Genomic DNA, 10,649 nt, shown 5'->3' on the forward strand with positions numbered 1-10,649 from the left:
GGTTTATAGAAGAGCGATGCGAAATAAATTTTGTTTTGTTGTGTGGAAAATACTCACTCTCTGCCAAATCCGTAATCAAATGATTCAACCTTTTTGATCAAAAATTAATTAAGCTTAAATTTCGCGGTACAAAATATCAAAAATCGTTGAAAATTTTTAAAATATCACAAAACAACGTACCGCACCGCATCTATATTTTACTCACCTTGGGAGCGAAACGGTTCAATCGTTCAAACACTTTATAGCCATCTTTTTGAACCTTTCATATCATTCGCGCCAAAACATCCGTGTTGTGTTGTTCTCTCGGTGTCGTGATCTTTAAGTGTGAAATTAGTTAAATTATGAATAAAACGAAACTTTACAACAACAATAAGCTTAACCTCCCAATCACCTGGGTTGGCAAACAATACCATCCGGAAATAAATATTGTGAAGCATCATTTTACCGCTTTCTATTCGTATGTTGCCGTTTCGTTGATGGGTACGGTACGGAGACAAATGGGATATTAATTGGGTTTTCTATTTGCAAGGAAATGCATATTCGGTGCCCTGACGCTGGAGGTGGGAAATTTCGTGCTCGTCTCCGACATGGATGCGGCTGAACCAGACTCGGTAGACGGGTGTGATGTGGCACGAATTGTTCATCTGTACGAGGTATTGAACGCTGATTGCACTAATATGGATCCGTGTCGGGCAATTGTTGAATGGTATTCAAGGTAAAGGCGACTCACAGTTTAGCCAACGTAACGTCCTTTACCAATAGATTTATAATTTTCTTTTCTTTGCAGACCGGCTGCTTTGCCCAAAACATTCACACGCGATGAGAACTTCACATTTGATGCACGCGAAGTCATTGCCGATAGTCGCTTCAGCCCGGACATTTCAATCGAAACTATTTTTAATCTTTGCTCGGTCGAACACGTATCATCGCAGGTAGACTTGAAAGAGCTGCAGCGGGTTAAATCTTCCGCACGCTGCCCTGCGTTCTTCGCCCGGTACAAGTTGGTTAAATCAACCGTAAGAAAATGGAATCTCGAACCGTTGATTCCAATCCCTGAAGCTGTAACACCGCGCAAAAGAAGATCGATGTACGATAGATCGAATCAACCAATGGTGGAAACTCCTAAAACACCAAAACTTAAACTTACGCGATCCAAATCGATGGAAAGCTTGGTAACGCTCAATCCCCAACAGAAGAGCAAGTTGATAGAAGATTGTTGGGCTGTAAAGATCGTCGATGTGAGGCAGAACATCCATCAAATCACGGACATCCTCAGTGAGATAGAAATTAGTGACAACGAGGACAAAAAGACTAAGCTGCAGAAAGGGCGTCGAAGCGGTGTAAACTTACGGCTAAGCACCAAGGCAAGTGTATCCAACGCATCCAACAGTGGCACCGATGATGAATGTCTCAATTACTCGATTGTCCGCGATGGTACAAGAAACAACGAACAGGAGATAAAGATTAAACTGCGCCTCTCGGAGAATCAGAAAAATCCTGACACACCGCGATCGCTGCGAAAGCGTGTTACGACTTCTGCCGTTTCACACGATCATGTCTCTCCGCCCAAGTGTCGTAAATCACTGCTTCCATCAGATGTCGAAATGGTGAGTACACCGACGGGGCGTAGGAAAAGCATCCTGAAGACGCCTAACAGCAAAGCGCTGCAACCCGCCGGTACTCCGAAACGAAACATACAACTATCGAATATTGTTGAGGAATGTTCGAACGGACGTCGTGTATCGCGGCTGCTTGAGCTATCGCCTAAGAAAGCGGCCCCAGAGCCAATAGAAGAACCTAAAACACCTAAGCGATCTATCCGATCCTCGCTTGGTACGAGCAGTAGTAGCAGATCGAGCGCCACCAAATCCACCCCAAAAAGCGCCAGCAAAATGAAACTTATCCGTGAAGGTACCATTAAGCCGACGATTGCCTCGCGAGCGGCTCCAATAGGGGATGGTACAAACGAACTGGCACTCGCGCGCGAGCGCCTTCACGTATCGGCCATCCCGAGTAGTCTTCCGTGCCGCGAGAAGGAGTACGAAGAGATCTACAACTTTTTGGAGGGTAAAATTTTCGATGGCTGCGGTGGTTGTATGTACATTTCCGGAGTTCCTGGAACGGGCAAAACGGCCACCACGACGGCTGTTATACGTGCGCTTCGGCATCTGTCGGAGGAAGAGCATATACCCAAGTTCGAGTTTATCGACATCAATGGCATGAGACTAACCGAGCCACGGCAGGCATACGTTCACATCCATCGGCAGCTGACCGGGAAGACACTGGCCTGGGAACAAGCGTACAATTTGTTGAATAAGCGATTCACCACCAAAGCTCCACGACGCATCACGACGGTGTTGCTGGTGGACGAACTGGACATACTTTGCAACAAGCGTCAGGATGTGGTGTACAACATACTGAACTGGCCTACCCTAGCGACGGCTCAACTGATCGTTGTCACGATCGCGAACACTATGGATCTTCCGGAGCGTTTATTGATGGGGAAAATTTCATCCCGACTCGGGCTTACCCGGCTAACCTTCCAACCGTACAACTTCCGCCAGTTGCAGGAGATTGTGATGGCGCGTCTGGTAGGCATGAGTTCCTTCAATAACGACGCTGTTCAGCTGGTAGCACGTAAGGTCGCGGCTGTTTCTGGTGACGCACGCCGTGCGTTGGATATTTGCCGCCGAGCTACAGAATTGGCAAACGATCAAGCCAGAAAAACCGATCAGCCCGTGACGGTTTCGATGGTGCACGTACAGCAAGCGTTGACGGAAATGATCACGAGCGCCAAGGTACGAATCATACGCAGCTCGTCGCGCATGGAACAACTATTCCTGCAGGCCGTTACTGCCGAAGTGATGCGTACGGGGATTGAGGAATGTAACTTTCTTGGGGTTTATGCACAACTCGAATCGCTGGCTGCATTTTCGGGCATAAGCGTTCCGAACCCCGGTAGAGCAATGGGTATTTGCGCACGGCTGACGGCGTCCCGCATACTCATATGTGAGGGCGGCAGGAACGACATTTTTCAGAAAATTTTACTAAACATTAGCACGGACGATGTGCATTTTGCACTGCAAGCTAGCAAACTGCTGTAGATGCGTACTGTATTGTGCTGGCAACACATTTGACTACATTATTTTTATTGATGCTTAAGAAATAAGGTTTATTAAAAAAAAAGTCTATCTTATCCTTTACCTATACGTTGAGATCTTCTGTTAAATTGTCGATTTAATTGAAAGAAAGAAGAAATTGAGCAAAAAAGCACCGAAGAATGTACATAAATAGAAAATCCCACAAAAGTTTATTTTAAATTTTGCTCTTTGCCATGAAACACTTTCACACACCCGAGCTCATTGGCTTTGGCAACAGTGAGATGACTAGAATTACCTGTATTAGTACTAACCACACGGTAAAATACTCATAGATGATCTTTGGAGAAAATACGGTCCACACAAATATGTGATCGCGCAATATTGTGGCTACTGCAAGGAAAAAGCTCACTGGTACCGTAATAAGTACGTTTAGCAGGGTAAGAATCCGTTCCCTTATGTTATTACTCGTTTCGGACCGGTGTTGTTGTCTGCGGAAGCAAAAATAGAACGTTAGGGAACGGTACATAACCGTTTGCTTCGTGTACTTACCTTACGTCCCGCTCATTGTCCATGAAAATGTGATGAAGCAGTAGCAGAAAGCTTAAAATAGGCCCACTAAAGGTATGAAGCGTCAGGAACAATCCCACTCGAACGATATCGAACTTATTCAGTCCCACGTACCCGGCATTAAGATCGATCGTAGCCAAGCTGTTCGAGTTGCCCTGCAAAACATGTTAAGGTGACGCTTAAACGCGCACAACAATATCGAAGTCACACGAAATTACCTGATAGAAGTAGAATGTTTTCCCCAACCAATAATGGGTAATTACTTTCAGCATTACGCTACAATACTTGTCGTCCGCGATGCGATCTATGCGCTCCGTTAGGAATCTACTCGTAGCAAACAGAGTGCCCACTAGCAGCACGTTGTGCGGTTTGTGCAACAAGGCGGATAGTAGTGCAATGATGATAATGCAGTTACTGTACAATTCACCGGTGCGCGTTGGAGTGGTGCGTGCCACAATCGCACGGTACACCATGGGTAGAAATCCGATGAAGAATATTTCCACCAAATTGATCCAAAATATCGTGAGACAAATGGATGAGCTGAAATTAAAAATTCTTTTGTTAAATATCGTCCTTTGGGGGTCACTAATGTCCGTCCGGATATTTACTTGGATGCGCTTAGTCCGAAGATGCTCACGGTGCCAGACGCTGCACGGTAGTAGTAGATAAGCATGGACGCTGTCATCGACAGTACGGTGGTGAGCAATCCTGCCATGTAGCAAATTTGGTACACCAAGTAACACAATCCTATAAACATGGTCACACTAAGCCAAACCTTATGTTCATCCTTTGATAACCAATCGCCAACATCGGGAATATGTTGCCATTTGTCGCCCGTTTGGTTAAAGCGCCGTATAAGCACGTGGATGCAGACGAAAGCTATCGAAGCGACACAGAACATGCTACGCTCTTCCTTGCACACTTCCACAAGCGATGGATCGGTTTTGGTGTGCTTAATCACGCCGATCGTACTGTTCATTACGTTAACCTGCTGCAGGGTGAGCAGCACCATAACGCTGCTGATAAGATAGTACCACGTTTGATGCTCTTCCTCCACGAAGGAACTACTTGCGAGCGAAACGCAATGGAACCCTACACCGCACCAAATGAATGGTGAAAGAAACGATGTACCCTCATGGAACCACGTTACAGCGGATGCTTTTACACCCTTGAGCAAATGGGTCAATATCACCCAAAGCGTGAAATACACTACAGACACCAGGACGATTGCGGCGTGAAATGCATGTGTCGCTTCTTGGACGGATTCCTTTTCGAACGATAAAAGCTTCAGCAGCAGAAAACTCAACAGCACGCAATTGATGCTGGGAAACAGTTTTGGGTGCAAAGGCAAAACGGTTGCATTGGTGTCGTGCTGGAGCAGTTGGGTGACTGCAATGGCCGCACATAACAGAGCCATAATTGTACCAATAAGGATGAACACGATGTCGTATCGTATATAGCTGGAAATAAGCAGCTGAGTTAGGTTTTTCGACACGGATGAATACAGCAGAAGGGCACGTTTGTAGGCGGAAATATCAGTCGTATCCTGCAGAAATTGTTGATGCAGTTCTTTCGCTTCCTCGAATGATTTGTGGACTTCTAAAAAAATGCAAAAATAAGTTAAAATTCTGTAAGTATACAGCAAAAGGCATTCGATCTTACCAGTTTGCTTAAATTTATCCCTTAATAAAGTTTCCACTTTGGAGGCCAGTCTTTGAGTGTTGTAATACAGCGCATAAAGCATATCCCTTCGATGTAACATCTTTAGCGCAGGATCAATCATTGAACCGATGGACGCGTACGGTATCGCAACACCCATCAGGATGGACATGGTGGGCGCCAGATCGATCTGCAGGAATGTATCTTCACTTTGCGCACATTGATCGCTTACAATTAAAACCGGGACAATTGTTTCCGGGTGCGTTGATCCTCCATGCCCACCGGAATCACGCATACCATGATCACCGGTAATTATTAGCAATGGTTTGGTGTAATACTTTTGTTTCTAGAAGAGTAGTTATCACGTTTAACACTCGTCTTGCTTGCGAACATTTGCAACCTACCCATTTGTCCATGGTTTGATATATGGTTTTAATAACTGTATCCATTTCCCGTAGTTTTCCCGGCACTTTATGACTATAAGGACCTTCCACGTGTCCAATATGATCCAATCCAAGATAGTGCAGGATCATGAGCTTCCAATCGTACATCTGAAGTTCCATATTTAGAAGCCTTGTTATGTTTTGATCGCCCTGCAGCAAGAAAGGAAATGCAATAAATTCACACTTGTCCACACCCATTTTTTCGGCAAGATTTAAAGCATTACCTTATAAAAATCGTTTACATACAACGAATCCGTATTCTCACCCCGACGATGAAATATGTCCGGAAACATATTAGTCCATGTGTTGTCGCCATAGAACACGGTTTTCTGCTGCCGTTGCTTCATCTGGTACAGAAAGGTATCTAGCTGCATTTCCGGACTGCCCAGGTTGAGAATCACGTCCAGAAAGCTGGGAATGGCACCGGATGTCATCGCCTTTATACGCGGCATTGTCACTGTCGGCGGATGGACCTGCAGACGGTACAGGCAAGCTTTACCATCGCTGAGGAGTTGGTTAAGAAATTGGAAGTTTTCTTCCTGCACCACAAAATCCATCCGAAGGGCGTCTATCACCATCAGGATGGCTCTTGAAATACGGGGTTTGTAATCGGTGCCATTGAAGCTACAATAAAAGAAGTAGAGTAAAAGTTAGCGAGAATGTCCCTAAACTCGATTGAAGTATATCAGATACCTTGCATTCCCGATACTTTGAGGTAGCTCGTCAAAGGAGGCCTTTGTTGAAGGAGAAAAGGATAATGGGAAGAATCCGTAGCAGAACAAACTGAACGAAAATAAAAACACCACAAAAGTGTAGACCGCTATGTGATCGTGTCGGACGTTCATAGCGTGGATGCAGCTTGTAGTAATTTAGCACACTTTTACTTTCATTTTACCGGCAAAATGTAATTTTCTCCACTTGTTTACTGTTCAGGATGAAAGCAAGATAAACAATGCTGCGTTACACAATGGTTTGTCAAGGGCAAGGCAGTGTTGACGCTATGAATCAAAACAAATCGGCATTGTTGCCAAACTCACCAGACTCAAATCACCAAGAGTAACTTTTTCGAAACTTTGTAATTTTTATTTAAAAAAATGGGCGGTTTTTTGGAACGTATGCAAACAATCATTACTTTAAAGAAAATTTCCTATACTTTATGAAAAGCTTTGTATAATCCTTGTTTGCGGGTTGTGAACTGGCCGATTAGTCATTGTTCCAACTGACAGCTAGTTGCAGAAGTGTTTTGGTTCCATACGCACGTACAGCGTAGGCAAAACAAAAGAACCTCGTTCTGTTCGTTAATTTATGTGCTTCGGTCAACGAAATGGTGAAATTTTCCAATATAATCGAAACTCTATTTAGGAAAAATGATGCATCCAAGCTGGAAACAGATGCTGCTCCATTACCTCCAAGACGAAAAACAGATACGCACCAGGAAGTGACAATGGCCGGTGGCAATGTTCCCGTAACGCAGAATGGGAATTTCCCAAATGGTAATGCAAACATCGGAATGGTGGTGCCCGCAATGGAAAGCCTGGCTCTCGTGCCGAACAACACGCCGCAATCGTTGCAGCCGATTGCAGGAGAAAATCAAACTCCACCACAAACGATAGTGAACAATGTGCAGCACAACACGCTTACAGCCCCACAAACGTCCATTTCCAACACGACCGGAATGCAGGTGTATCAGATAAGGAATGCAAACAATCTGCACATTGGAAACAATTACACGTTCAACTCCGCCGTGATGGACGAAGGAGCTTCAACAAGTGGTTCTTTACCGCGCACATCCGGCGTCAAATGGGCTAACTTGCGGCTGTCCAGTACCATATCGCAAATGATGCAGAGCCTGGACGAGGTTGACGCAGAGATTATCGATACGGTGTCCCGTCATTTAGGGTATGGATGGAAAAGTTTCGCCCGCAAGCTTGAATACTCTGAGGGACAGATTGACGCGTTTGAGGCAGATAACAGCACATTGGCTGAGGTAGCCTTAGTTAGACTAACGAGACAACTGGTTACTGATAAAATTATGTTTGGTTTCAGCAAATTTACAGCTTCGTGTTGGATTGGACTCGCAACGATGATGATCCAACGCTTGGGCGACTTGTTACACTTTTGTGGGACAACAAACACAAAGAAACAGTATACTACATCAAGCAGGTGTGGAAACAACGGAAAACAGATAACGGTTCCGGTTAAAGAAGTTAGTATTTAACGTAACGTTTTCCATTAAGTTCATTTCCATTCAGATGTGTAAAGAAAACTGGGTGAGACTTTTACCTCATCCTGGGTGAGATTGTGATATCGTACACTCCAAATGCTCGAAAGCAATGCAGAAAAAGTGCCTTTTACCAATGTTACAATTGAAAAAGATCCGACTTATGATAAACCAGTACAATACGTATAATCAGGTAAGCCAGAACGATTTCACGACACAGTCATGTAAATTGTCTAACAAATAAACTATCTATACATTTTACATACCCGTTTGTGTCACCAACATGTGTGAGCAAGCAAAGCATAACTATTTCATTAAGAATCCTGAATGGTTGCACCGTTATTACGTGCGTTGATTTATTTTTATGTTTCCTCTGTCCCGTTGTACACAATCATCTCAACCTGAACCGAACAACTTATATGCAAATTATGTTTTATTTTGATGTTTGACCAAGTTTTTCCTTCTTGGCGGCTTCTGCTTCAGCCTCTGCCTTCTCATGCTTTGCGATTAACCCATCGACCTCTGTGCTGGACAAAATTTTTATGACCGTCTTGTTATTTTCACGCGTAAGAACAGCCATTTCAACTGAAATTTTAGACAGGCACCATAGTAAATACTTATAAAAGACGTATTAATAACAATGTACTTACTTTTCTCTGACGTAAGCTTGGTCATGTCCAGCGTTTTGGACAGTACTTTCACAGCCAAGTCCTGTGCCTGCGTTAGACTGATATCGCTATCACTCAGTTCCTGCTTTAGAGCGGAAACAGCGGCCTGTAATTATCAAAACATTTGCTTACAAACATTCCCCTTAAACGGATTTTAAAGTATTCATACCGCTGAATTGTTCCCGATACATGTGGCTTTCCATCCACCATAGTTTCCGCTGGGATCCGACTGGTACAGCTGGTATCCGTAATGCTTATCCCATCCCATGTACAAGATGGAAACACCGAAGGGCCGCTTGCCACCGTACTGCGTGTACGCCTGTTTCACATCACAAAGATGAGAGACCAGCTGTTCGCAGGGCATAGCCTCCCCGTAGTTCAGTTGGTACCGCTGGGCGATGACCCGAAGCAGGTTGGTAAGGACATTCGCATCGGAAGTAATACCGGCCACTGAACACACCATATCTCTGCAACAAAATACACAAAATATTATAGGGCGGACAGCTCGTGTAAAGTGCATGGTTTGTACTTACTCGTTCAGCTTGTAAATTTTCTCAGAGAAGATTACATTGTCCAACAGCTTGTTTGTGTTGCGGCGCTCCGCCGCCAACAGTATACCATCCTTCGCCAGAATGCCTAGCGATGTACCGGCGTGTGAAATGGCTTCCATCGCATACTCAACCTGGTACAATCGGCCTTCCGGCGAGAAAATCGTAGTACGGGAATCATAACGACGAGCCTGCAAAACACCAAAGGTGAGTTAGCACAAATCCGACAGGTTATAACCTCAATGACATGATGCGGCATCCGCATCGGTTCCAAAACAAAAGTCCCACAGTTGACACTAAACGGTTTTAAAACGACTTTATAACTTACGCGCACTTACCATTTTCAATTATTCTTATCGGAAGGCAGACAACAACGAATTAAGTGATCAAATTCTGCGAAATTAGCACAGCTATTCACGACTCGGACGTAAACAGCAACTCCAGTTTTGATGACTGTCAATAGCACAGCGTATTTTGAACTGTCATCGTTGGGCGGAATCGCTTCATCTCGTTGATCCGGGTCAATCGAGTAGTTTCTGCATTATCCGGACTGTCGAGCAGATTTTCCCGACAGGTCGAGCAGGATCAGATTTGAAAATCAAACGAACCAAAGTTCGTACGAATCAGATTGTTTTTATCAACACTTTTACATTTATAATGGTTTGATCTTTGAGAATTCGTCCAAATAAATAGCATCTTTGAAATGAATTCAATAAAAGTTTGTTATAAAAAGGGTGAAATTTGAGGCTACCACGTGCTCTTTTCACGCGCTTGAGACACGTGTGAAGCACCTACCAACACGTTTGTACCGTAATACTAATATTTATTGCTTTTTCTTTGTTTTTTTTTTGATAATTACTCATTTGAAATATACATATGAATTATGGGAAATTATGTGTTAAAAGTATATAATATGGTTTAATGAAAACTTAATTAAATTGACAGTGTTTAGCATAAAGCTGCGCTAGATGTTTATTAGATGATCAGATAATAGCAAATTAACTTACACCAACTTGAACCACATTATCAACATCTTGACCAACATATTCAATTGTATTTGCTTGGAAGAAAAAGGTACACAAATCCGCTAAATGCTCACGTTTGATGGTGTAGAACATTAAGTGCGCCACATCGGAGCATGAAAAGCTACTCACCGCTCAATTAGCATTCCATTGAACGGCGAACCTCAAGCCCAGCTGGCCCGGTGCTCGCTCTATGCACACCGGCGCGAGAGACAAGTCGGACGAGCGGGAACATCTCTTACCCAAATAGTGTGAACGATGCGCCACGAGCGCACTAATCGTCATCGAGGAAGGGATGCGCGATGCTGCTGCTCTATGTTGGTTTGATTTGCGGCCCACTAAGGGCTCGGTCCATACCGCGGCCGGAATGCTAGCATCAGTTAAGTGCAAACGGTCGAGGTGTTCAAACGCGCTCGGCAC

At 44.2% G+C, this 10,649-nt stretch overlaps 4 protein-coding genes across 4 annotated transcripts; 2 read left to right on the forward strand and 2 right to left on the reverse strand.

Moving 5' to 3' along the window:
- The first annotated feature begins 289 nt into the window (after nt 1-289).
- LOC128301310 (origin recognition complex subunit 1) lies at nt 290-3,264 on the forward strand. The gene is made up of 3 exons (XM_053037712.1): nt 290-457; nt 530-715; nt 788-3,264. Exons 1-3 carry the CDS (start codon nt 342-344, stop codon nt 3,102-3,104), a joined length of 2,619 nt encoding a protein of 872 aa, XP_052893672.1. The 5' UTR covers nt 290-341; the 3' UTR covers nt 3,105-3,264.
- On the reverse strand, nt 3,217-6,632 carry LOC128301309 (GPI ethanolamine phosphate transferase 2). The gene is made up of 8 exons (XM_053037710.1): nt 6,464-6,632; nt 5,995-6,394; nt 5,732-5,920; nt 5,331-5,673; nt 4,277-5,267; nt 3,887-4,208; nt 3,651-3,823; nt 3,217-3,589 (listed from the first exon to the last, which is right to left on the reverse strand). Exons 1-8 carry the CDS (start codon nt 6,613-6,615, stop codon nt 3,346-3,348), a joined length of 2,814 nt encoding a protein of 937 aa, XP_052893670.1. The 5' UTR covers nt 6,616-6,632; the 3' UTR covers nt 3,217-3,345.
- A 402-nt stretch (nt 6,633-7,034) lies between these two features.
- LOC128301050 (protein immune deficiency) lies at nt 7,035-8,385 on the forward strand. The gene is made up of 2 exons (XM_053037352.1): nt 7,035-7,757; nt 7,817-8,385. The coding sequence occupies exons 1-2, from the start codon at nt 7,095-7,097 to the stop codon at nt 7,970-7,972; spliced, it is 819 nt and encodes a 272-aa protein (XP_052893312.1). The 5' UTR covers nt 7,035-7,094; the 3' UTR covers nt 7,973-8,385.
- Nucleotides 8,315-9,668, reverse strand: LOC128301051 (proteasome subunit alpha type-4). The gene is made up of 5 exons (XM_053037354.1): nt 9,546-9,668; nt 9,193-9,398; nt 8,829-9,126; nt 8,642-8,765; nt 8,315-8,576 (listed from the first exon to the last, which is right to left on the reverse strand). Exons 1-5 carry the CDS (start codon nt 9,546-9,548, stop codon nt 8,425-8,427), a joined length of 783 nt encoding a protein of 260 aa, XP_052893314.1. The 5' UTR covers nt 9,549-9,668; the 3' UTR covers nt 8,315-8,424.
- Between the last annotated feature and the right edge of the window lie 981 nt (nt 9,669-10,649).

Source organism: Anopheles moucheti, chromosome 3 (genome assembly GCF_943734755.1).
Source record: "Anopheles moucheti chromosome 3, idAnoMoucSN_F20_07, whole genome shotgun sequence".
Lineage (NCBI taxonomy): Eukaryota > Metazoa > Arthropoda > Insecta > Diptera > Culicidae > Anopheles > Anopheles moucheti.